Here is a 27,757-nt window from a genome sequence, read left to right on the forward strand (position 1 = left end):
TTTTGAATAGAAGATGACACTCAAACCTCAAATCATAAATGACAATCTGGGGAAAGTGATACATTCTTGCATCATAAAAGATAAATGTATCTTAGAGTCATACAGCATGGAAACAGACCCTTTTGACCAATGCATCCATGCTGAACATAATCCAAACCTATAACTTGCCCCACCTGCTTATTCCTGGCCCATATCACTCCAACCTTTCCTATTCATGTATCTATCAAAATGTCTTTCAATATGTTTCCATATGCACCACTTTAGTAGGAAGTTCATTCCATATGCAAACCATCCCATGTAAAACCTTGCCCCTTATGTATTTTTTTTAAATGTCTCTTCTCACCTTATAAATGTGCCCCCTGGTCTTTAAATCCCTGATCCTCGGGTAAAGAATTACCATTAACTTCATCTTCACCTGTATTTTATAAACTTGTATCAGGTCGCCTCTTAACCTCCTACACCCGAGTGAAAATAGTCCCAGCCTTTCTTTGTAACTCAAACCTTCCATACCCAACGATGTCCTGGTAAATCTCTTATCAACCCTCACCACCTTGATAATATCCTTCCTATAGTGAGTTTTAAGATTTGTAGCTCAGGTTGAGGTTCTGGATGTTGGCTCGCTTGCTGAGCTGGAAGGTTCACCCCGGACGCCTCGCCACCACACTAGGCAACATTCCCAGCGAGCCTCCAAATGAAGCACTGGTGGCATACACCGCACACCATTCATGTTTCGGTTTCCTTGGTGGCAACCCCCCCCTTCCTGTGTGATGTCACTTCCCGTTCCCTCCTCAGGGGGTGGCAAATGAGATCCAAGCCAATGTGCCTGCCTACAGAGTTCCAGCTAGAAAGTAAGATGAAGGAAACGGTGTCATTATGGCAAGTGTCAGGTTGATAATACAACTGAGAACCAAACAAAATGTACAAGGTTCAGAGGAAAATTGCAAAAGCAGATAAGAGAAGGAAAGAGTACAAGAAGAAACTGGTAGCTATAAAAATATTAAAACGGTGACCACAGCATGAGTAGGGCCAGTGAGGAATGAAAAGGGGGCTGGGGGTCACACATTGAGACAAGGGCATGGTTCAGGTATGAAATGATGATTTTCCATCCATTTACCAAGGAAGAAAATTTCCCAGGCCATGAAATTCGATTAGTTCAGACACTGCACATTATAGTGATGTAATATTGAATCAGCTTAAAGTTGATGAACCACAAGGATCAAATGAGATGCACCCAAAGATATTGAGGGAAGTGAGAGTGAAAATCGCACAGGCGCTGTCTGTTGAAGTGGCAGGTTTTACACTTGCACGGGAAGATGTATTATTCTTGCATTTATGTTCATTCTGGGCAAATGCTGTCCCAGACCTTCCCTCTTGATCTTCTCCCCTTATTTTCTTTCAATCGTGAAAACCAGTCACATTTCTACACATCTTCAATTCTGAGGAATCATCATATTTGCCTCACAATATTATCTCTGTTTCTTTCCCAACAAATACTGCAGGACCTATTGAATATTTAATTGCAATTTTTTTATTTATATGATTTTTTTAATTATAACTCATAGTTTACCTTTCATTCCTTCATCCCTAAACTTGTTTACCAAAAACTCTGCTGACCATGTCCTTACCCTTATCACTTTGCTGAAATCACTCAAGATAGAAACAGTTACCACCATACTGTCTGACCTGCTGTAGTTCTTGATTTTACCTTGATTTTAAAATTCTGACACCTGTTTTCAGATCCCTCTTACAACTCACCATTTTGTAACCTCTTTCAGCGCTTGATCCTTCCACTAACTCTACTTTTCTATTTCTCGCCTCTTGAGTGTCCTGACTTAAATCATCTGCCTTTGGCAGCTATGCCTTTAGCTGTCTCAGTCCCAAGTTCAGGAATATCTTCCCTGCACTTGCCCATCTCTCCAGAGCTCAGTGTATTCCCCTCAGAGAATCCATAAAACCCATCTTTTTGATCAAGTTTTTGGCTCATTGACCCTAATTCCTCCTTTTGCGATTTGGCGTCAAATTTTGTTTGACCCCCTTGAGTCAATTTGGGATTTTTTATTACTTAAAAGGTGATGCATAAATCCAGATTGTTGTTCGTCTCACGCTGCTCCTTTCCTCTTCATTCACAGATAATAAATTAGCTATTGACCCATTTTTTTCCTTTGATAACCAGGCATGCAGAGTTTACAAGAGCCAGAGCTGTGACCAGAAGATTCAGTGTAATCACTGTGAAATGGAGCTTCGGATCAATTTACTAGCGCAGATGGGCTAAGGCTGTCTGGTTTCATATTTTCAGTGCTGCTGCCGCGCGACCTGTCATGATTAATTGAAGGTCTGCATTTCAGTGTGCTCAAACGGGAGTGCTCTCCATTAATCGCTTGATTAATCTCATTTACCTAATGCTCTAAAATATGTGCAGTATTAGTAATCATTATTTTGGCAAAATATGATTAAAAAGAAAGGACAGGTAGTTAATTGAAGAAACTGTTTCTATCTTGAGTGATTTCAGCCTTCATGTGTTCTTCACTTCAACTCTACAACTTTCATGGAATGTATGGGATTACTGAAGGACGACAACCCAAGCCAGTGGTCACTAGTTTTTATCAACATGCTTCCAATGTTCTCGATGTCCTCTACAAATGATCCATATCTAATTTCAGTTTTTAACAAGTGAATAATATGAAAAGGAATTGAATGGGCCATTTCATTTTCGCATTCATTTTGCTTTGCTTTGCTTTTTGGTGTTTGTTTGGCAAACCTGCTTTTCATTCAAAACCAATTAATTTTTACCTTAGCTAAATATTCACCTGTTGATCCTGCAAAAAGTAGGAGTCACTTCCCAGAGCCTCTGCACCATCTATAAAGCGCAAGTCAAGAGTATGATGGGATGCTGTCCCCTTGGATGAATTCTCTTAGAACAAGGCTGAAGAAGCTTTACACATCCAGGACAAAGCAGCTGCTTGACTGTCACCACATCCTCGAATATTCAGTCTCTCCATCACTGATGCTAAGTAGCAGCTGCGTGAATCACCTATAAGATGCACTGCAGAAACTCTCAAATGCGCCTTAGAAAGCACCTTCCAAATACACAGCCATTGCTATCTACAAGAGTGAGGGTAACAGATACATGGAACAACACCACCTGCAAGTACCCCTCCAAGTCTGTCACTCCTGTTTTGGAAATATATTGCCTTTTTTTCAGTGTCAGTTGATCAAAATGCTGCAGCATCCTCCCTAATGGCATTTTGAACATACTTGTAAAAAATGGGCAGCAGCAGCAGGTTGAAGAAGGTAACTAATTAGCACCTTTTGAAGAGCAACTAGGGATGGGCAATAAGTGCTTGCAAGCCAGTGACACCCACATCCCCAAATGAATTTGAAGAAAAATCTTCAAAAAAGTCATGAAACCCAAGCACTTCACAGGGGTGTTACCAGTTGGATTGCAAGCTGCAGAGATATGGGGCTATGAACAAAAATTTTACCAAAGATGTAGATCTTCGAGATAGTCTTAAGGAGGTGGGAAATCCCAAAGTTAGGACTAAGATAACTAAAGTTATTGATCAGCAATTGTGGAGAAAGGAAAACAAGATGTTCATGAGGCCAGCATTGAGTGTACAGATCTTGCAGAATTGTAGAGCTGGAAGAAGTTAGAAAGCGAGACAGGCTGAAGGCCAAAGAAAAATTTGAACATAAGGATGAGATCTTTAAATCATGGTATCACTGAACTGGAAGTGAGTGTAGTTTAAGGTGTGATGGGTAAGCAATGACTTGCTGTGACTTCGGATATAGATGGCAGAGTTTTGTGAGCCCAAGATGAATCTTCTGGATATAGATTATAAACATTACTCAGATTTACTGAACAGACATTGAAATACTACAAAAGCTATGACCGTACTGAGTAGGTGATTTTAAATTTGGGCTGGTTCTGTCCTCTTTTGATCATTGTGTTTACTAATTGGCTTTGCTGGGGTTCATACAGCGAGAAGTTATATAATAGTCTCTCATTCATGAGCAATGAAGGCCAACAAACTTCAGGCAGTTATTTGCAAACAGAACAATAGGGAATCCCACCTTTGCAACAGAGCAGATGTGCATTTGCAAATGAGAAGTAATTGCTCTATACTTTTTCACAGCAGGTAGGGTTTATTCCTGCTGTCATTGCAAATGAACTTGATGTGCTCAGTATGCAAAGAAAGCATAATTTTGTGCAATTTATTAACTTTGGCATAGTTTCCAAATTTATTTTTCTGATGTGCATTCTACTTGATTGAAATTCTTTCTACTTCTGATTGGGTTCAAGTTATTCACATTGTAAATTAATTATGCACAAATAATTGCAGTCTCTGGGTTGTGAACAGGTACTGTTCTTGAGGCCGTATGCCAGTCAGAACACAATACAGGACAGAATAAAATAGCCATTTGTAAGTACGAGGAAGTTCACAAGTAAAATCTTTAAATTTAGTGTTAATTCCTGTATGGGATTGTGTTCGTAAGTCCAAGTATTGTAATGGGGATGTTTGTAAATCAGGATATTGTCTGGATGCAGGTAAATCAGGATATTGTCTGGATATATGTAATTCTGGGATAATGTGTGTTGTGGCAGGGCGGTTTGGCTATAACGTCGCTAAAGAATTAGGAAACAGTATTTTCAAGAATGCTTACCCTTGTTCGCAGTGGCGCAATTCCGGTAGGTTTGCGTGCTTTGTTCTGTGCATGCACCGATGTCTGCGCTAAAGTCTCTGCACCGTTCTGTGCATGCACCGATGTCGGTGCCAGAATCTCTGCCCTGTTCTGTGCATGCAGAATGTCAGCGTCAGTCTTGATGCCATTCTGCACATTCACAAAGTCTCCACGCTGTTCTGTGCATGCATGATGTCAGCTGCAGACTGAGCAGCTTTCTGTGAGAGGTACTGTGCAGGGAGCAGCTTTCTTACATTTTACTTAAATGTACTGTGTTAAATTTGCTTTTGTTGTGTTAATAAATATGATTTCAGCCTTCATTCATGCTGTGCTATACTTTTGCGTTGGACTTTTTGGATTTTTGAGCAACCGGGAGTGGTTTTATTTGCTGGTCTGCCCCAACTTCATTTCTGCCATAGGCCCCATTATTTATATTAAGCAATTTTTTGTTATTAGCGAAGTTTTGCTGGAATGCAATCATGGCATTATAGGACAATTACCTATATAACTATGCATAATTATATCATAGAAACATTTTGTGTTACAGCATATAAAGACTGTACATATCACATGCATTCTACCCAAGGAATCTGAAATGGCTACCAAATGTTTAGGAAAGTGTTAGAAACGAAAATCGCTTCTCAATAATCGCTCTAGACAAATTCAGGAAAACAAAGTTTTATTAACAAGTCAAGTCTGCAGAGCCGGGCACCCTTAAAGAAAAGGCGCGCTGAGGCTTACAAAGTCTCCATTATATATAGCACAAGTCCCTCCTCTCCTTGGCTCCAACAAGCCATAAGGTTCACATTCTTAAAAACATCATTATTTTTATCACAAAGTCTGCAACAAAAGGCTCCAGAGTCTCCAAAGTTTGTTGTTTCTCTCACCCTGTAGTCTTATCAGTCAAAAGCTTTAATCTGAAACAGATGTCAAGTCGTACTCCCATCCTGGAGTCTTATCAGCCAAGGACTCATCCTTCTCTGCTGTGTGAATGGCTTCATTAATCAAGAGCCTGCTCGCTTTCACTATAGCTCACAAATTGTCAGCATTCTGCACAATTTAAACTACTCTACTTTTGAGTATATAAAATGGGTTCTAGAAAAGAAACAAAAGTTTTGTCTTTTATTATAGACCAGTCCGTGGTCCAGGCACATCTTAAAGTTTAAACCGAAATTACCTCTCACAGAAAGGATCCATCATGCAACACAGTTTTACAGCGCCAGTGCCAGGACTTTGAGATCGCATGATTCTTGCTTGCAGTATTTCTCTCTCTCTTACCTCCCCATCACTTCTTTGCGTAATTGAGAAATGATAAAGATGATTCAGCCCGTCTTAGTTCTTCCATCCAAACAGATGCAGCATTGCCTCTTCTTTCTTAAATATCATTGTTTTCATCTCCGATGCTCCATGTGTTTCTTTTCTCTCAACATTTCCAGTAAAAGTATCCTCATAGAATCATAGAATCCTTACAGTGTGGAAACAGGCCATTCAGCCTAACAAGTCCACGTTGACCCTCCGAAGAGTAACCCATCCAGACTCATTCCCCCACCCTATTAGTCTACATTTATCCATGACTAATGCACCTACCTGCGCATCTTTGGATTGTGGGAGGAAACCGGAGCACCCAAAGGAAAACCATGCAGCCACGGGAAGAATATGCAAACTCCTCACAGACAGTCACCCAAGGCTGGAATCAAACCCGGTCCCTACCATGTAAGGCAGCAGTGCTAACCACTGAGCCACTGTGGTAATTGTTGATGAATATCTGTGTTCAATTAATAGACTGAGCTTTCAGGTTCTTATTTATTAGAATCACTGTCACCAACATGGGAGAATTACAGGTCATTCTGCTATAATGTGACAGCTGCATTCCTCTGCAACCCCGTACTTTAGAAAACCGCTATAGGAAATTGAATTGTACAAGATTGCTACAGAAAATTGCTATACCCGTTCAGTAAAAAGTTCATGTGATCCAAACAGCATCCACAGTTCATCAATTGCGTTGAAGCCAATTTGTGTTAGTGAAATGCACGTTAAGCCGGAACGGCCTGTACAGCAGTACTCGTTCCTCGTCAAAATTTTATCTTCTTTGAAGGTAATCTGATTGAGCCTTCATCCTTTGTAATTGTTACAATTAGGACAGAAAGCCCTCTATTTTGCCTCAAATATATAATACTTTCCTAATTTTCCTTGCAAAAATTTGATTTATGTTTTCTGCCTACCACTTGCAATTTGTATCAATGAGGAATTGAAAACGACTCAATATGCTTGATCTTTTGGAGCAGGTTAAATAATCCATGGATGTTGTTATTCTTGACAAAGATGTGGCAAAGCCATGTCCAGGTTGACTTCTTTTTCTCTGTTCAGAGCCTTTGAAGTGACGAAAAGTCTTTATTGTTGTAATGGAAATTGATCGAAGCAAATAGTCTCCAGTCAGAGATGAATTTATACTCTAAGTGTCAGTTTATAAATGTGAAAGTCATAAGTGATAAAGGAAGTCATTTGGAGGTTTTTAATGTACACCACCTTTGACTTATGGAATATTGCATTAATGGAGGCTATTGAGGTGATTTGTTTTTAAAGTCTCACCTAAACAGTAGTTTAAACTCTCAGATCTAAAACTCTCAGCTGTGATAGATTACAATCCAGCAGTTTTTAAATGCACTGACAATAACATTTCAGCATGCTTGTTCAATAACTACTTTAGACTTAAAAAAAAAGCCATTCTTGTCCCAGTGTCAGACCTGTTTTTTGTCCTTTCAGCTGTGTTAGACTGAACACAGAGCTTTGAAGACACTGGGTCGTGAGGTAATGGGAGACTGCAGTTTTAATAACTTATGGAGTCAGACAAGTTGTCTGTCTTCAATAACCATTCATTAGTGGCTGTCTTCCTGATTTTGTTTTGACAAGTACTCTTTCATGAAAAGTAAACATTTCTGCCAAGCATAGTGTTTGCTGCCCCCCCCTACTTGCCTTTGAGAAGGTTTTGGCGAGTTGTCTTATTGAACTGCTGTAGTCCTTAAGGTGTAGGTATACCCCTAATGCTATTAGGATGGGAGTTCAAGGACTTTGACCAATAAACAATGAAGGAACAGTGATTATAATGCTAATTCTTAATGGTGAGGGGGGGAAATTGCCAATGATGGTGCTTCATGTCATTCGAGGTGGTCGGTCTGAAAGGTGCTGGAAAAGGAGCCGAGGTGAGTTGCTATTACGTGGATGTCGGTTTGCTCGTTGAGCTGGAAGGTTCGTTTTGAGACAGTTTGTCACCATACTAGGTAACATCTTCAGTGAGCCTCTGGATGAAGCGCTGTTGGCATGACCTGCTTTCTGTTTTTTGTGTTTAGGTTTCCTTGGGTGGGTGATGTATTTCCCCTCCACACCTAGTTTGGGATGAAATGTCTGAAAATGAAACTTCCAGCTCAACAAGCAAACCTACATCCAGATCTTGCTGCTACATTTTAGATATGATATAGACATAGCTGTTGACATCAGAAAAGTTAAACAATTGCTCTTGATCTCTGCTTAGGCGGCTGTGTCTTTCAGACAGCAACAGTAGTAAATGGCAGTTGGATTTCTAGCTTTTATTTTAGAAACGAGATTTTGGTTCCACAGCATGAGTAGGTGAACATTTTAAAGAGAATGTAGGTTTAAAGTGTAATGAAACATTTGGTTCACTTTAAAAAATGTTTGTGATCAATTCAGAAATGTTACCTGTGCCAAAAATGTTACCTGTGCCAAAAATGTGCTAGTTTCCTATTTGAATACTAAAGCTTTATATTTAATGCTATTCAGAGATATTTCAATGTTAGCTCTGTGGTAATTTACTCTGGGTCTGTGCATTTAACGCTAAGACCGAGGCGTTTCTCTCCCCTCCACTTGACCACTTCAGCAAAAAAAATTCCTAAAATTAATTTGAAGCATGTTTGCTTGAGTCAGCATGTTCTTTGAAGAAATAGGCTGTTTCTCTCTTTCAATCCCCTGTGAACTGCTGTTCTGTGAAACTGAACAAAACCTTTACTGGTACAGTTAAAGGGCATAAAGTACAGTTTGGGAAGGCTATTCATTGTCTTTTATTTTGAACCTCCTACCCACTTAGACTTGCCTTAGGAGAAAGTATAGATAAAGAAAATAAGTTTCAGCAAGTGTTTCTGTTTACGCTGATGAAAGTTCAACTTTTCTTTCTGGGTTTATCAAAAACAATATATTCTTATTGAAGCTTGCTTGCAGATAATCGTCCATCAATGGACCTATATCAAATATTTCTGAAAAATATGTCTTATGTCACTTCTCTAAGCTTTACAAATGCTTCAGTAAATTGTAGGTTAAGGTGTCATTTGAAGTGCTAATTTTTTTTTCCCAGGCAAACAGACATATATGTTTAAAGATGTGAACTTTCTATTCGTTACCATAGGTTTTTCTGACAGCAGCCATTTCGAAGCTTCTCCGTTCAGAAAGGAGACTTTGAAAATGCCAATGAAGTGCTGGCATTGTGGAAGAGGGTACTGACTGAATTGCTTTGAATTGGTTTTTATTCATTAATAGTATGTGGGTGTCGCTGGCTGGGCCGACATTTATTGCCTATCCCTAATTACCCTTCAGGAAGTGTTGGTGAGCAGCCTTCTTGAATCACTGTGATCTATTTGGTGTAAGTACACCCACGATGCCATTAGGGAGGGACCTCCACGATTTTGATCTTGTCATAGTGAAGGAATGGCACTAGATTTCCAAGTCAGAACCATGAGTGACTTTAGGGGAACTAGTTGGTGATGGTGTTCCAATGCATCTGCTTTATTTTATTCATTCAATCGTGGAATGTGGATGCTGATACTGGGCATTTAATCCCCATCCCTAGTTGCCCTTGGATACAGCTGAGTGACTTGCGAGGCCATGTCAGAGGTCACTTTAGAGTTAACCACATTCCTTTGGGTCAGACTGGGTAAGGAAGGGAAGTTCATTCTCTAACGAATATTAGTTGAACAATCTATACTGATTTCCTGGTCATCACTTGACTTGTAATTCCAAATCTTCTAACTGAATTCAGTGCTACGGTCTGCCTTGGATTTGAACACAAGTCCCAGAACATTACCTGGGCTGCGCTAGGCTATCACCTCCCCTATGCTGCCATTGTCCATGTTCTGTTCAATTGTAGGGCCCTTGAGTTTGAAAGATTTTGTCCGAGGAGCTTTGGTGATTTTTGCAGTGCATTTTGTAGTTCATACACACAACTGAATGTTGTTGGTGGAGGGACTGAATGTTTTTGTAGATGTAGTCTCAGTCAAGTAGGCTACTTTGTTCTGGATGGTGTCAAGCTTCTTGTGTTGCTGGAGTTGCACCCACCCAGCCAAGTGGGGAGTATTCTATCACACTCCTGACTTGTGTCTTGTGGATGGTGGACAGACAGGAGGTGAGTTACTGTTTGGAGGATTCTGAGCCCCTGATGTGCTTTTGTAACCATATTATTTATATGGCTCGTCAAATTAAGTTTCTAGTCAGTGGTAACCCTAAGGATATTGGTACTGTGAAAATCATTGATAGTCAAGCTGTTCAATGTCATGGGGAGATCATTAGATTCTGTCTTGTTGCAGATGGTCATTTGCGAGTTCCAGATTCTAACCACCCTCTGGGTGCAAACATTTTTTTCCCACATCTCTTCTAAACCTCCTGCCCCTTACCTTAAATCTATGCCCCATGTCATTGATTTCTTCATCAAAGGGAGATGTTTCTTCCTGTCTACCATGAGTCTGCCCCTCATATTTCTCAATCATGTCCCCTCTTAATTCCTTCTTCTCTAAGGAAAACAATGCTAGTCTCTCCAATTTCTCTTCATAATTAAAACCCTGCAGCCCAGGCAACATCCTGGTAAATCTTCTGTACAACTTCTCCATTGCAATCGCACCCCTCCTATATTGTCGGTTCCAGAACTGCACGTAATACCTTTGCTGTGATCAGAAACAAATTTATGTACAGTTCCAGCCTAACCTCCCTGTTCTTCAACTGTGTGCCTTGGCTACTGAAGGAAATTATCACTATTTCTTCTTAACCTTTTTATCCACATGATCTGATACTTTAAGGGGACTGGTGTATGTGCATACCAAAGTCCCTCTAATCCAGAGTGCTTCCCAGGGTGATACCATTTATCATGTATTCCTTTTCCTTGTTTATCCTGCCCAAGTGCATCATTTCACGCTTATCCAGATTGAATTGAGTTCGCCACTGATCAGCCTGCCTGACCAGCCCATCCATATCTTATTGTAATCTAAGGTTATCCTCATCACTATTTACCACCCAACCAATGTTTTTATCATCTGCAAACTTACTAATTAATGTATAAATCATTTGTATAAACCATAAATAGCAAAGGTCCAGCAGCACCCCAGTGGATGTAGACTTTCAATTGGAAAAACACACCTTGACATCACCCTCTGCTTCTTGCCACTCAGCTGATTCTGAATCCAATTAGCCAAATACCCTTGGACCCCATGGGCATTATCCTCCAAATGAATAAATTTTCCTCATCTCTGCATGCAATCCCACACTGTGAGATGATGTCCTTCAGTACTAGACTCTCCCACAAGGAGAAACAATATTTCTGGATTTACCCCTCAGGCCTCCTAAGCATCCTGTGTGTTTCAACAAGGTCTCCTCTCATTCTTCTAAACTCCAGTGAGTATGTGCCCAACCTACAAAACCTCTCTTCAAAAGAAATTATCTTCAAATCCTGAATGAACCTGACGAGCCTTCTCTGAATTACTTCCAATACCTACATCTTTCCTGAAGTATGGAGACCAAAACTGTAAACGGTATTCCAGATGTCATATGGCTAACTTTCATAACTTTAACAAGATCTCCCTATGACACTCCACTCCCTTTGAAACGTACAAAATAGGAACAGGAGTAGGCCATTTGCTCTTCCATTTGATATGATCCTGGCTTATCATCTAACTCAGCACTCTCTTCCTCCTTTCTTTCAGTACCCTTTGATCACTTTAGTCTTAGAATTATAGAAGCCCAACAAGTGCACACTGACCCTCTAAAGAGCAACGCTCCCAGACCCATTATCCTAACCTATTACTCTACGTTTACTCCTGACTAATGCACCTAACCCACACATTCTTGAACACTATGGGCAATTTATCATGGTCAATTCACCTAAAGTGGACATCTTTTGGGTTGTCGGAGGAAACCAGAGCACCCTGAGGAAACCCACACTAGGCAGGGAGAATGTGCAGACTTCACACATTGGCCTGAGGCCAGAATTGAACCTGGGTCCCTAGCACTGAGACAGCAGTACTAACCACTGAGCCACCATTCTGCTTAAGAAATATGCCTGTCTCATCTTGTGAATCGTTCAATGTATAGTCTCAACAACTTTCTTTAGCAGTCATTTTTCTCAACTCCAATTTATAAAGTTCATAACTGACCTGGTCTCCTCATACATCAGTCCTGCCATCCCAAAAATCATCCCAGTGCATGAGTCGATGCCAGGTGGTCCATCCAGTTGCCTTCCTCTTATTTTTTAAAGACTTTCTTGCAGTTGATGCAACTGAGTGACTTGCTGGAGGCCATTTCCAAGGTAGTTAAGATTAAATCACATTGCCTTTGTTCTGGAGTCGCATGTAGACCAGACTAGGCTAGGACGACAATTTCTTTGCCCAAATGTTATTAGTGAAATGGGTTTTTAAGACAACAATAGTTTTATTCAAACAATTACACCTTTTTAATTTGAGATCTATTTTTATTGATGATAAGTTCTACCAGCTGCGATGCATTTGAAAGTTTGGTCTCACGGGAATATCAGTCGGCTGTCGTTTCGCCCAATCAATCTCTCTCAATAATGGATATCTGTGGGCTATTCCTACCACCATCTCTATGTTCTTAGATTGTACTTGAAATTCTGTTAGCTGTATGAAAATCCTGAAAATAAGGTCTTTAGCTGCAGCATCGGCACTCCACCAAACCTGACATTTCATGAATGCGTTTGGCTTGGCTTTCCAGAGGTCCTGGAAATAACTTCTGGTGCAACTGTTTGCTCCAGCTATAGTTTTGACCTTCCACTCGTAGTTGAGTGTGTAGTCCTGGAAAAGCACAGCAGGTCAGGCAGCATCCGAGGAACAGGAGAATCGACGTTTTGGGCATAAGTCCTTGATCAGGAATCATCATCAGGAATCTTTGCTGATGGAGGACTTATGCCGAAATGTCGATTCTCCTGCTCCTCGGATGCTGCCTGATCTGCGCTTTTCCAGCATCACACTCTCGTCTTTGAGCCCCAGCATCTGCAGTCCTCACTTTCTCTGACCTTCCATTAATAGTGTTGTGGGCAGTCATAAGCTTCATTTGCACCCTTCTTCAGTTTTGAGTTTTAGCATGAGATTATGTAAGACCACTGTGCTATGTCTCACTACTGTCTGATATGTGGAAAGAGCAAATGGCAAGTTGGATTTTCCGTAGTTTGGTTCATTTGCAGTTGTTCTGGTGAAGCCGTTTAATTTTTTATTTAAAGCGCAGAATTTCAGGTGATGTTTAAACTCCCTTAGGAGAGAGTAAGACACAGGAAAATCTTCATTCTCAAAATATGGAAATGCAGCTATCATAATCCTCACTTAAGTTCGAAGGTCTGGTCTCCACAGATAATCTTTGTTTATCTACTTGCTTGTTAATCTTTCAAATGTATTGTTTGTTCCTCTATCTGGTGTATTTTGTCATGGAATAAGCTATTCTCCTGAGGTCACAGGTCTGGCTTTGGACTTTACTGGTAAGAATTATTTTCTTTATAGCTTTGCAGAGGACTACAATATTCTATCACTGAGCAGATGCAGGCTTTATAATGCGCTGAAATTACTGATGATATCAGGTGAGGCAAAGCTTTCTTGAAGAATCCTATTCTAGCCCCAGCATTTTTTAGCTGTTTTCTTTTATTTTCCTCAGACTTGAAATTTTACAAGTCACAGATTTGCAAACCCTTAGCAGTATCATGTCAGTTTTTGTTGAGAGGTTTTCACCCCCTCAACATTGAATCTAAAGCCTTTTTAACAATTGACTTTCACATCCATTTGTTTGCAGTGGTTTCATCATCGTGGTTTACTGCATTTCTAATGAAACATTAGCACTACCTTCTGCGGTGCAGTTTATTTTGTAGCATCAGCTCGCTTAGTACAAATCTAAAAGAAAGAATGAAACCATGTCCTTATGGTAGTTCAAGGTCATTATTATTGCTGAAATTTCCAGCATTAAGATCCTGGTGGTTGTCATTTACTGGCATTAATTAGATGAGCTATCTAAATGCCACGGCTACAAGACCAAGTCAGAAGATGGGAATTCAAAGACTAGCAACTCTCCTTCTGACTTCTCAAAGTTTGTCAAAAACAAGGCAAGCCACTCCTTTTTCATCAAAGACTACCAAGTTTAGAGACTTTTTTTTACTTCATAATCGGATGCTTTTCAGCATAACTAAAATTTGAAAGCTGCTTCAAAACAAGAGTTGTCCTGTATTCATTATAAGATGTGATACAGTTCACGAGACAGGCTCACGTCCAGAAACTAAGCACAAAGTACTTTACACTGAAATGACTTAGAAATACATGAATCAGTGTTGTCAACCAATTTTGTGGCCATCCTCTTCCTGGCACAAAGCCATTTTTCCAGGAGCAAGCTTTAGCCTTACCTTCCACTCAATACTGAGCTTGGGATTCTACCTCCATGACCGTATTGGTCCATATTATGTTGCCAGACTCCAGTTTTATTCCATGAGTCGGTGCTGTCAAAGCTGATCACCCCATCGTGACCCCTCAGAAACATTAACAAGACTGTTGAGAAAGAACAGGGGCTTTGGACTAACTGCTTTTTAATGAGCAAGCACTGACGCGCTGACTCAATGACTAAATGGCCTCCTGTGTAGGATTATTTTATAGTTCATAATCTTCAATGATATTAGATTGGGAAATTTGATGTCAAAATGTTTATGTAAGAAAATCTAAATTGGATTTGTTCAATCACTGAAAATAAGTAGCACTTTTTTCCCCCATCCCTAACATAGCATTAACTCTAATATCATTATCAACAGGCCTATCTTCTAACTCCCCGATGAATTCCGTTACCTGTTGTTGTTCCTTATTACTGATTAGAGCTGAGTGCAGAAATGATTAAATTCTCACATAAATGAAAACAAATAATATGCAAAGTGGGAATTTAGTGCTTCGAAATTAAACACTTGGTTATTCAAATAACATTTGCCATTTTTCAACTGAATGTTTCAAATTGTTGGGTAAAAGCTATTTCATTATCCACTGTTGCACAAAGTACATGTTTTCTTCTGTGTTGGCCAAGATGAAAAGCGAGTAAAAGATCACATTCTCTTTTATAGTTGAGTCTGTTTCTGTGTCTAAAAATTGTTCATAACTTTACCTTTTTTAAAAGAATATTATGAAGTTGCATGTGTTGCTTCATATGTAGATCAATAACTTAAATAGCCGATTCTGCAGTTCAATAAAACATTAATATAATGTAGTCCTTTAATCCTTCATGGCATGAGGATAGTAGTATGATAAAAGCAAATAAATCATGCCAGAACTTCCTGATTAGGTCTCAGTTTAAATATCATCAAAAATTCTAGAAATATGCTTCAGAAAAATGTGAAGACTTGACAAAGGGTATGTATGAGATTGACCACAACATTAGTAGAGTTGAGGGACCTCTTTCATTCATAGGAGAGACTGAAAACGTTAGGACTATTTGTGATGTCACAAAGGCTAAGTGGTGACCTTTTGTAAAGGTTTTCAAAATTCCAACAGATTTTGATAGAGTAAACAGAGGGGAAATCAGTGCTTGTAACGACTAGATAATAGTTTCAAAATTATTGACAAAAAATTCAGAGGGACGCTGAAAATCTCTTTTCACTAAAATTTTAGGATTTGGAATGTGCTACCTGAAAATATGGTGAAAGTGAATTATCATGAAAGGCAATTTGGCAGTTATTTGACGATGAGGAACGAGCAAGATCACAGATAAATATTTGGGACAGCACAATCGATTTGACATGAAGGCCAAATGGCCAGCCTCCTGTGCTGTAGATTTCTATGATTCTACAGCACAATCACCATTTCAAAATAAATAGCAATACTACTCAAATATTAAGCAATAGTTGACTCTGTTCTTACTTTTCTGCTTGTACATCAAATGTTAACTATTCTTTTCTTGACCTTTTTCTTTAGGAAGCCAAAACAAATCCATGGCGGAAGGTATGTACTGGAAAAAAAAATTTAAACCTTGTGCTGTTTTATGACTTAATTTTTCTTGATAAATTATTACAGTTTTAGATATTGGGGGCATAGTTATGTACGTCAGAAAGCAAAATGACATTCTGTTATGCTGCCGGATTTGCTGAGTTTCTCCAGCAGTTTCTGATTTTGTTTCTGATTCTGACAATCAACAGTTCTTCATTTATATGAGTGGACTAATAGATCAATTTTTTAAGCTCCTTTTTTGATACAGATACCTTGGGGCTAGAGTTAATGCATTGTTTGAGACACTGTTCAGATGGAAAATTATTCAAGTTGCACTCTGCTGGCTTTGGTAGATGTGGATCCATCTGTTACATCAAGAGATAGCAAACTGGCAAATTGTGATTCGATGATATACAAGTGGCCACTGAGCCTGGGTGGAATGGGTAAAGGAAAACACAAGGGGAGAGCCAGAGGCAGAGTCGCAGGCAAGGCTGTTCTGCAATATCTTCAAGATATGAGAGGTATGGAAGACCAGTGGGTTTTGAGAGCTCCTGGAAATGCAAGTGTATTAACTAGCTTGCAATGGAAAAGTAAGTAATAATCCAGTGACAAAGCATTTGGAAATATTGAAGAGGAGAATGTCAGGCAAAATTGTTAGACTAGAATGGACAAAATATTTTAAACTAGGGTATTGAAACCAGTAGATTCCGGCATCAGTGCTGGTGATAACTGTGGGAGAAGGCAGTAGTTACCCAAATAAGTGATGTAAAATTGGTGATACAATTCAGAAATGAAAATGCAATGATGTCTTCATTAAGTGAAAAATTATTTTAGAATCTGCTGGGCTTGGGAGTACTGACAATAATCTGATTCTTAAATATTTCTGTTTATGTGAAGATTATTGAAGAGCTTCACTGGGCAGTACTGGCTTTTCCTTGACATGGGGGCGGCACAGTGGTTAGCATTGCTGCCTCACATTGCCAGAGACCCGGGTTCAATTCCTGCCTCATAATCTAACCTAATGTGTTAATTACAAATTCCACTAATGTATTTTGCATTTTAACTTTGAACAGATGCTGTCATTTTATTGTATCATTTCTCTTATTCTGATTAGAAGTTTGAGGTTTCAAAAACCCACACAATATCAGGATTAGAAATGAAAGTCCCTTTAAAAATCAAGCGGAAAATATTCCGAATTAATCTACAAAAGCAAATTACTGCGGATGCTGGAATCTGAAACCAAAAGAGAAAATACTGGAAAAGCTCAGCAGGTCTGGCAGCATGTGTAAGGAGAGAAAAGAGTTGACGTTTTGAGTCTAACTGACCCTTTGTCAAAGCTTTGACAAAGGGTCAGTTAGACTCGAAACGTCAGCTCTTTTCTCTCCTTACAGATGCTGCCAGACCTGCTCAGATTTCCCAGCATTTTCTCTTTTGGTTCCTAATTAATCTGTTTGAAAATGTTATTACACACCCCTGGAATGAGTGGGGCTTGAAACTGGCCTCTTGACCCAGAGGCAGAAACACTGCCATTGCATCTCAGGAGCCTGAAGAATTAATTGGAACAGCTGCAGAGTTGATTGCGGACAGGTGATGCTCACTGGACTTTGGAAGAGGGCAATTGTGGAGCCTCCCTGCCTTTGTGTTAGAAAACCTGGATTCAAGCTCACCCTGCGTCAGAGTTGTGTTATAACATGTCTGAACAAGTTGTTTACAAATTATCGATGACAGGATTGCTCTGCAAAAGAGTTTTTGATTCTTCTGCTTTCCTCTCTCTGCCTTCACTCATAGCCATCTGTGCTCGAAGAGGGAGCATGTGGTTCAGATGCAGTGTTCAAAGTAAGTTTGAAATCTTACTATGGGAGGGCAAGATGCTGTTGTCAGAATTCAAAGCTGTTCAAAAGTCCAAGTAGTGTTCCAGCAAGAGGGAAATATTTCACACTGATTTGTGGGAAAAGCAGCACAAGCTTCACAGGTTTTATAGGTTGCAACCTTTCAAGGTGAATTATATCAAAGTAAAAGATGCAGGAACATCAAGTTTAGACACACATGCCCAATTTACAGCCTTTTCTAGTTTTGGAGTCTGCACTTTCTGATGAGATAGTGGTTAGTTCTCCAGTTTGTCTTCATTCAAGTTTTGTCAGCAAAATCAAGTTGTCTTTTAAATTCATTCCAACAAGTATTTGTTCTGTAATTTTTTTGAGGTTTATTTTGGTGAAAGTGTTTCTGCAGTTGGGTCAAAACAAATAGTGGCAAAAGGATGGTGTTACAAAATTAGCACATGTGCAGTTGTATTTGTATTTGTGTTTTGGTTCAGAAGATGTTAGGATAGAAAGATGCTGGGAGCAGTTTAGAGTTCAAGCAAGGAAATTGATGCCACCGCATGAGCAATTGGTGGTCAGGCCCCACCGGCTGTCATGTCACATTGAATGTCCTTGAAGTGAGATTCTTTCAGTTAAGTATATTCTCACTAATAAGTTGATGACCAAACAAAAGTGCCAGACTATAACTTTAAACCTGCTGAGTGCTGTAATCATTGTCACCGAGGCCATCACTCCAACTTCTGCCTCAAGCTTTCACTGTAAAATGTTGTTTAGACTCTCTGTAGTCAGCAAGTACAGTTCCCATCCATTAGTGTGTGTTCAGCCTGTGATTTGTCTTTTGTGTATGAAAGCTGGTATTATCTTTTTGTGCAAAAGGGTTAATTAATTGTAAAATTGTGTAGATCTGCAGTACTGTATCTTCATGTATTTCTGAACAACACTGTAAAATATTTTCATGGAAAAATGTCTAATTTCTAAGCGCACGTTGACTTTGTGATCAAAATTTGCTATTTGTACAGTGCTTTACAACGCTGGTTAGTGAGTTATGATCATTCAATGATTTGATTTGATATTTTGACACTCCACATAAAAGCAGGGATTCTTAAGCTGAAGTTAAATTCCAAAAATTATTTCAGCCACTCCATTTCACACCCATTCAAAATTGTTATCAATGAACCAGCTGCCAAACAAGCTTTTGTTTGGAGTAGAACTTACTTGGCTTTATGTTGGAATTTTATTTAAGGCTATGAAGTCTCGTTTTGTCTCACAAAGTTGACATAATGTGTTTGGAGTTTGAGTTAGCTAGAGTGGTGATTTGGCATGTCATTTCTTCCAACTGCAGAGACCATGAGAATTTTCCTTCTATTTTTTTGTTTGGAACAGAGGGTTGAAGTTAAGAATTGAACTTTGAACAATAGTTTGTTCTGTTGATTGGAGGTTGGTGCACATGGTGTCACTGTTTAAGAAGGATGGTAAATAAAAGCCAGGGAACTATAGTTAGGTGAGCCTGACATTGTTGGAGGGAATCCTGAGAGGCAGGATTTACATGTATTTGGAAAGCAAGGACTGATTAGAGAAAGTCAGCATGGCTTTGTGTGTGAGAAATGTCTCACTAACCTGATTGAGCTTTTTGCAGTAATGAAGAGGATTGATGAGGGCAGAGCAGTGGATAAGATGTGTATGGATTTCAATAAGGAATTTGACAAGGTTCCTCATGATGGACTGGTTAGCAAGGTCAGATCATATGGAATACAGGGAGAACTAGCTAATCAGATACAGAACTGGCTCGAAGATAGAAGACACAGGGTAATGGTGGAGGGTTACTTTTCAGACGAGAGGCCTGTGATCAGTGGTGTTCCAGAAGGATCGGTGCTGGGTCCACTGCTTTTCGTCATGTATATAAATGATTTGGATATGAAAGAGTATGTATGGTTAGTAAGTTTGCAGATGACACCAAAATTGGAGATGTAGTGAACATTGAAGAAGCTTACCTTAGAGTACAACGCGACTTTGATCAGATGGCCAATTGGCCAAGGAATGGCAGATGGAATTTAATTTAGATAAATAGGAGGTGTTGCACTTTGGAGAGGCAAATCAGGGCACCACTTCGGCACTTAATGCTAAGGTCCTGGAGGATGTTGCTGAGCAAAGTGACCTTGGAGTGCAGGTGCACAATTCCATGAAAGTGGAGTCGCAGGGAGATAGCTAGTGAAGAAGGCGTTTGTTATACTTGCCTTTATTGATCAATGCATTGAGTATAAGAGTTGAGATGTCATGTTGTGGCTGTTGGAATGCTGTATTCAATTCTGGTCTCTCTGCTCTAGGAACGATGTTGTGAAACTTAAAAGGTTTCAGAAAAGATTTGGAAGGATGTTGCCAGGGTTGGAGGATTTGAGCAATAGGGAGAGGCTGAATAGGCTGGGGATGTTTTTCCCTGGAGTGTGTAGGCTGAAGGATGGCCTTTTATAGACGTTTGTAAAATCATGAGGGGCATGGATAGGGTAAATAGGCAAGGTCTTCTCCCACGGTTGGGGAAGTCCAAAACAGTGCATCAACTCTGATCCCTATGAAACTCTGCTGTACACAAAAACACAACTCAACTGTCACCCTCTGCTTTCTGCCACTCAGCCAATTCCACATCCAAGTAGTCATATTTCCTTCGATCCCATGGGTTCTTAGCAGCCAACCACAAATAATGTTGATTGACGAGACTATCAAAAGAGAACTGGTTCTGACTGGACTTTGAAGGAGGAAGTGTGATTTTTGGAGACTTCCAGAGAAGTGTTGCTTGACTTTGCTCTCTGTCTACTTTTTTCTTCTGATATATAATTGCTGAATGTTCTGACAAAAGAATTTGAGCCTGTCAGAAATAAGTAAATATCTCCTGGAAGTCTTTAGAAGCTGTTTGCATTAACCAGTACTTTGGATTTCAAACAAGACATACAGTCTACTTAGCCATAAACAACCCATTGGCCAAGGATTTTATAAAATTCTAGTATCCATCATGTGAATTTGATTATGGACAGGGAAATTACAAATTTATTTATGTTTAATTTCATCCTTAACTGTGTATGCCTGCTTGACTGTGGAAGAATGTGGGGGTTATGCTCAAAGAAGGTTGAGTATTAGAATTTAATAAGGCTACCTTTGCTTATCTGTATTCTGCTAAAGTTGCTTTACTATTAATAAATTGTTAATTTTTGTTTAAGATCTAAACTTGATGTCCAAGATCTGTTTTTCGTAACTTCTGATTAAGAATAATTGGGTAGTTTGGAGGACTTTGAATGTAATTTCACTGGATTGTGAATGCACTGATCGTGAGTCTAATTTGGTTTGGCTTGCTATTTCTGTGTCAGAAAACAACAAAGTCATTAGAACTTTTAAATAACAATGTTATGCTTCAGTTTTGTAACTGACATTGCAGTACTAACTGGAGCAAGCAAAAGGTATTTACATTTTGCTCAGACACATTTTGAGAAAGCATGAGGTCTTTGGAACATAAATAGATGGCTAATGTGAAACTTGAAGATACCCAACGTTTTGTGGTCTTAATAGTATGAAAACTAAAAAGTATCATGGAAGCAGAACTTCGTGTCAGAATTTTTTTTAGTATACTCTTAATATTACAAAATATTGTGAATTGTAATTACCCAGTTGCCGTGGCTGATATGTAGTTCTTTAGTTTCGGTGTCAGAGGTGAGAAATGAAGAAAATGTCTGAATCTGCCTGGAAATGCGTCTTTGTGAGTATTGTGGTCTATCAGTGCTGGCTCGACTGAGTGAATCTCCGTAATTTCTTAGATTTGCCACTAAATTGTTGCAATGCTGACTTGTTTTCTTAGCAGTATTAATGTGTGTAAGCTTGAATTGGAAGACATTTTAAAAGGAAGGCAATTGTCTTGAGATTAAAATCTGCAACAATTTTAAACTGCCTGACCATTCTGAAGGATGTATTTGACCTTCAGTGGAAATCGAGTTTTTGCATTCCAGATAATTGTCAGAGGTATTGGGTTTCCCAAAGGAGTGCAGCGCTTTGTACCTTCCATTTCCAGTGGCACTTAAGAAGGAGCTTGTTAGAGTTCCTTATTTTAAAACCTGTGTAAGGCTGACTATTTCTTTTTAAATTTCATTATCATTGTCATGCACATTTGTGAGAATGGAGAATGTTTTTTAGAAACTCAAAATTATGGATGCCGTATCATACTCGATAATTGGACCATAACCTTAAGTTTTAATTGAGGAATTATAAATGATATGCTTCAAGATACATAATGGACTGAAGTTATTGCAGAGCAGAAGTTCTTTAAGTTCACAGTAAGCTATTGTAGCATGAAGAAATGTGTGGTATTCAAGTGGAAATAAATACAAGTCCCAAAAGAATTATTTGTAGTTATGCTAAATGCTACACATAATCCATTGAGCTTCACAATATACTGGTATTTGCCGTTGGTTGGAATTTTCTTTTTCCTCCTTCTCCCTCCCTGCATCACCTCACCTTTGTCCATATCCCTCCCTATTTAGGCCTTTGCTATGACCATACTCTGTCTCAAGCAACCTGTAAATGGTTTTGCAGGTGTCAGTCACCCCGAGGCATCCTTAGATGTTTCACCTAATCTCCCAGTCATAAGATTCTGCAAATGCATGTGTCATTTGTTTGTTCTCTTTTTAACATTAAATCTAAAATGGGAAATGTTAGAGCCATTTCTGTACATTTTCCAAATTAAAATCAATGTTAAAGAAAGAAAGTACTTTGTAAATGTGTAAACCTAATGAATTGGGCTACCTGCATCACGCTTATCATTGGTTTGTTTGTTTGTGAGAAGCAGCTTGCTATTAATCACATTCTGCTGTAAGTGATTTATCTCTGCCCAGAGGCTGGTGGTGCCCTCTACATGCATGTGTCTCAAGCATATTTCCACTTGAATTGGCACTTTGCCTTGGGTGCTTCATTAAAGGGCAATAAAATATTTGATAAGGCAGTCAGCCCTTCAGAAATCAGACCTCAGAATAACCGATGATAGAAAGCAAATAAAGCAACACAAAAGAATGTGTTTTTTATTAAAAGGTAACAAATGAGGTTCAAAGTACTGGGTTTCTGCAATTGAAGATGTGAATGACTATTTACCTTGGTAGCTGCACCTGGCAGTCCAGTTTCTTGCCTTCCGGCACTGATATTTGTCGTTTATAATTAGATATATTTTAGGATGCTATTTGAAGTATAAGGTAACTCACTTGAGTCTGATCACTTTTAGTCCTTGAAATTGATTTTTCTAGGGTGTAGGTTTGCTCGCTGAGCTGTAGGTTTGATATCTAGAGGTTTCATTACGTGGCTAGGTAACATCATCAGTGGCGACCTCCAAGTGAAGCGAAGCTGTTGTCTCCTGCTTTCTATTTCTATCTTTCTTCTGGATGGGGTTCCTGGGGTTTGTGGTGATGTCATTTCCTGTTTGTTTTCTGAGGGGTTGATAGATGGCATCTAGATCTAGGTGTTTGTTTATGGCGTTGTGGTTGGAGTGCCAGGCCTCTAGGAATTCTTTTCGACTGGGACAACACATCTATCCTGGGTCAGGCTAAGCAAAGACATGCCAGAGAATTCCTAGAGGCCTGTCACTCCAACCACAACGCCATAAACAAGCACATAGATCTAGATGCCATCTATCAACCCCCTTCGCTTCACTTGGAGGTCGCTACTGATGATGTTACCGAGCCAGGTAATGAAACGTCTGGATATCAAACCTAAAGCTCAGCGAGCAAACCTACACCCTAAACCTCAACCTGAGCTACATACCTTCACAAACCTTGCAAAAATTGATTTTTCTATTTCGTGCTATTTTTAGTGGTCTTTGTAAATACTGTAAATATAAATTCAGTGATATTTCTGTAAATTAGTAACTTGTGATGTTCTGTTTGGTCTTTTTAAACTAAAAAACTGCTTGCAGTTAACCCTTCAGTGAGAGATGAGCGGCATCCTGAAACTCTCAATATTCAAATGGGCAGGCTACATAGCAATTAAAGTGAATTCTGACCAGAATGAAGCCAACCCCTAAGCTGTATTATGGTTATTGAAAGTAATAGTTTAAGAGATGGTTTCTGATGCTGAGGATTACTTGGGTTTATTTGTATGAATGTGTTTCCTCCTCAAAAACCCACAAAGGTTCACAAAGTACTTTCTCTTTATTTGCACTTGTCATTAGAAGCTTCAAATATCATTGCAAGTAAGCAATCAAACCTTCTGTGCTTAATGACTCCAGCTAAGCTATGCAATTAATTCAAATCTTCACTAATTTGGGTATTTGCTTATTTTGAGTGACAAAACTCTTTTTTGAAATTGTACCACCTAATTTTTTTGTTGATGCAAGTGAGCCTGAAAACTATTGAGTCCAAATAAGAAGAGCATGTTTAACACAGAGTGATGTTGGTGAGATTTGTTGGTGAGATTGATGATCTTCACTGAAGGATAATTAAAGTTGGACAGGTACCAGTGAAATGGAAGCTGGCTAATGTAAACACAAATTATGGCAAATACAACACGTCACTGCCGAGACAGTAAATCTGTAAAATTCCAAATTGGTTATCAGCAATAAACATGATGATGATGTTGCAAACTGCAGTTGAAATTCCATTAAAAGGGGAAGATCCTGTCTCACAGACCTCCTTGATTTATTTGTGGATGAACCAAGGCCAAAAGCTGTTGATAAACCCTTCAGTGTAATGTATTTGGGATTGCCAACAGATTTCACTCAGTTTTATGTGCAGTCGTGGAATCCGAGTTAAAACTTTGAAATGCTTGAGAAAACAAAGGGTACTTGTTAAAGGAGTTGGTAGTCATGAATACAATGCTCAGGGGGTCAATGTTAGGAGCATTACTATTGAAATTTCCTAATACCAGCCTTGGGGACGGGGTTGCTCAGATGATCAGGAAAGTTCGTTGATTAAGAAGTACTTAATGAAATGGCTAGCTTGAAACTCTGGAGACTTTTGCATTGTTCTTGGGAAAAATTCCCTTTTGATTGAAAACTTTGTTAATTTGCAGTTGAGTTGAGAAACTCTAGATCTCATCTGTGCTTTCTTTGATGGAATATCGTCTTAAACGTATGAACTGTTCTTAAACACACAGATTTCACCCTCCAACATATTACACGGTCTATCGTATTTATGGTATGGTATTGATCTTTTCCAGCTCGAGAAAAATATTTGTAACTTGCCTATCTGTATTATGTCAAAAATGTTATGCATTCAGTGCTGTTGTCCATATTTAGTTCTACATTCTGATTGCTTTCTAAATTGTTTTCTGTCTTACCAAATGTGATTTAATGAGTCATGTAGATAGTGTTATGCACTCTCAGAATTTTTGAAGATAACCTGCTGTACTCTGAGTATGATAATTGAGTCCATGCTGGCTCATGTTCAAAACCATCAACCGCATGTAGGCAAATATGGTCAGTTTCTTGTAGTCGCAGATAAATTTGTATGATTAATTTTGAATAATTTCACATTTGCTTTCAACAACATTGAACTTAAGAGAAGTATGAAGCAATGTTCTGCTTGGTTAAACAATTTTCCCTATATCTGGCTTGTACGTTCATTAATTTCCTGCTTTATTTAAGGGAAATATTTCAATGTTTCTGCTGTAGGGCATAATCAAGGGTAAGTAGAGTCGCTTATATCAAAAAGATCACCTTGGAAGGGAACCAAGGATTGTTGATGCATTTCAGATAGTTTGTTCCCTATGCGTTCATACACACGCTAACCCACTGTGTACTTGCCCAGCCTTGCCTGAAGTCATCTAATCTTTCAGAGACTTGATTTGGTAAAAGTAAGATGTTTAATAAAGCTTTGCAGCCATTACCATTGCTTGTAAAATATTTAGATAGAAGCTCAGAAGAAAATTCATTCAACTAAGGTTATCTTCAAAAATTTTTGCGAAACGTTACCTTCATAATGGCCAACAATGCGGTATACTGATATAGCATTATGGTTGCAGAACTCAAGAACATATTGAGACTTTATTATTCATTTTGGAATAATCCTTGATACATTCTTCTATTTGATGTAAATAGACCAATTGCATTACAAGATTAGTGAAATACTAATGTTTATTTGAAGCTACAAGAGTATACATAGTGTAAACTGGGAGACTATATAGAACATATATCTTCTACCTGCTGCTGTAGATATTTCCTCATAAACCTGTTCAGAGTTGCTGTGACATACCTCTGGAGCAGGTGGGACTTGAACCCAGGCTTTCCACCTCAGAGGTGTGAATACTGTGACTGTTCTACAGGAATCCTAAACCACTGCTTTCTACCAAGTTCAGGACTTGGGGTTACGCATCACATCCTGTCTTGTGGTAATAGTTGGCAGTATTTTATGGTACACTGCTTAAATGTGTGTAAATTCAGATCACAGCACTCAATTCCTTCTAAACTAGAATTTTACCCTTGAAGCTATCAACTATTACATGGCAGCAGAAGAAAAATGTCATTGACTCAGATGTTTTGCTGGCCAAGTACATTCTGGTACAGTGCAAATTGCAGTTGTGTGCTGGGACCATGCAGGATCATGACTCTGGGAATAGCTTGGGATGTTGAAGATTCTAGAATTTCCTGAAAAAAATGCCCTTATAATTGGACTCCATTGCATTTCACCTCACCTAAGCTTAATCGTTATCCAAATGTTGTGAAGTTGTTGGTGTGTACTGTACCTTTAAGAGAGAATAAAAGCTGGCAAGGACTGTATGCTGAAAATTTTAAAAATGTAACATGTAAAAAGTGAAACAATTAGCTGGAGCTGAGTTGCTATGTTATACAACAAATTGGGCGGCAAGGTGGCACAGTGGTTAGCACTGCTGCCTCACAGCGCCAGAGACCCGGGTTCAATTCCAGCCTCAGGCGACTGACTGTGTGGAGTTTGCACATTCTCCCCGTGTCTGTGTGGGTTTCCTCCGGGTGCTCCGGTTTCCTCCCACAGTCCAAAAATGTGCAGTTTAGGTGAATTGGCCTTGCTAAATTGCCCGTAGTGTTAGGTGAAGGGGTAAATGTAGGGGAATGGGTCTGAGTGGTTTGCACTTTGGCGGGTCGTTGTTGGGCCGAAGGGCCTGTTTCCACACTGTAAGTAATCTAAAAAAAATTCGAATTTGTCCAGTTTAAATTATGCCCCAAGATACCAAAATCCAATCTAATTTTAACATTTTGATGAATTCAAACCAATGAGACGATCCAATGTTTTAAGGTATAAAAATCGGGCATTTTGAACAGTTAGTCAGAGCAGCAAAGAGCACTATACTGTCAGTAGACCCTTTATCTGAAAGGTACCTTTTTATATGAGGTCTGTGAAGCAGAAGACTGAAGAAAAGACGACAGGAAGATACCAAGGGAAAAGTGACAGCTGGCTGTTTTTGAAATTTGATTTTATTTTTGTAAAACCTAATCGGGGTTTTATTGGATCAGTATATTGTTATAGGGTGGGAGGTAGATAAATCAATCTGACAAAGGAGGTTTACAGTGTAGATACTTGTTCTTTAATGTTCTTTTCTTCTTGGAGCTAAAGAATAAATTGATAATTTTTCTTTAAATAGTGGGATTTGATAGTTCTTTGTCACTCATATTTTTACAGACTACTAGGCAAGGTGAGCTTTTCTGTGTGTCTGGTTTATCCCATGTCGTAACAGTTTGGGGGCTCAGATCAGTGATTTGAACCGTTTGGACAGATCAAGTCCGAAATTTGAACAGATTTGAATAGATTTAGGGTACGATAAAGCTCAGTAGATATAAAGACTTGTCGATTAGTGTCCTAGATCTTTAAAAAAACAACATGCTGGCAAATTGGATGAGATTAAGTTAGGATATCTGGTGACTCAATGACTCCATGTAGATGACACAATTCATTTAACTTCGGTTACTTGTGGTTAAATTAAAAGTGAGAGAAATGGCTCTTAAAAATGCTAAAGAGGTTCTGGGGTTTGAAGATGATTCTTAAATTTGCCACTAAAGTTCAGAAAGAAAGAAAAAGATCTTTCTTTTACAATTAGCAAATA

The 27,757-nt window shown here is 39.0% G+C and overlaps 1 protein-coding gene across 6 annotated transcripts in view; it reads left to right on the top strand.

Moving 5' to 3' along the window:
- The window catches only part of LOC122551398 (double-stranded RNA-specific editase 1-like), a 322,482-nt gene that overhangs the window by 142,558 nt on the left and 152,167 nt on the right, over window positions 1–27,757 (top strand). For 4 of the 6 annotated variants that reach the window (XM_043693228.1, XM_043693226.1, XM_043693224.1 and 1 more), the window contains one exon: window positions 15,891–15,917. The exons of the other annotated variants lie outside the window; for them this stretch is intronic. In XM_043693228.1, coding sequence (XP_043549163.1) covers window positions 15,891–15,917 — 27 coding nt within the window. The remainder of the gene's footprint in view (window positions 1–15,890; window positions 15,918–27,757) is intronic. 6 annotated transcript variants of the gene reach the window in all.

Source organism: Chiloscyllium plagiosum, chromosome 7 (genome assembly GCF_004010195.1).
Source record: "Chiloscyllium plagiosum isolate BGI_BamShark_2017 chromosome 7, ASM401019v2, whole genome shotgun sequence".
NCBI classification, from domain to species: domain Eukaryota; kingdom Metazoa; phylum Chordata; class Chondrichthyes; order Orectolobiformes; family Hemiscylliidae; genus Chiloscyllium; species Chiloscyllium plagiosum.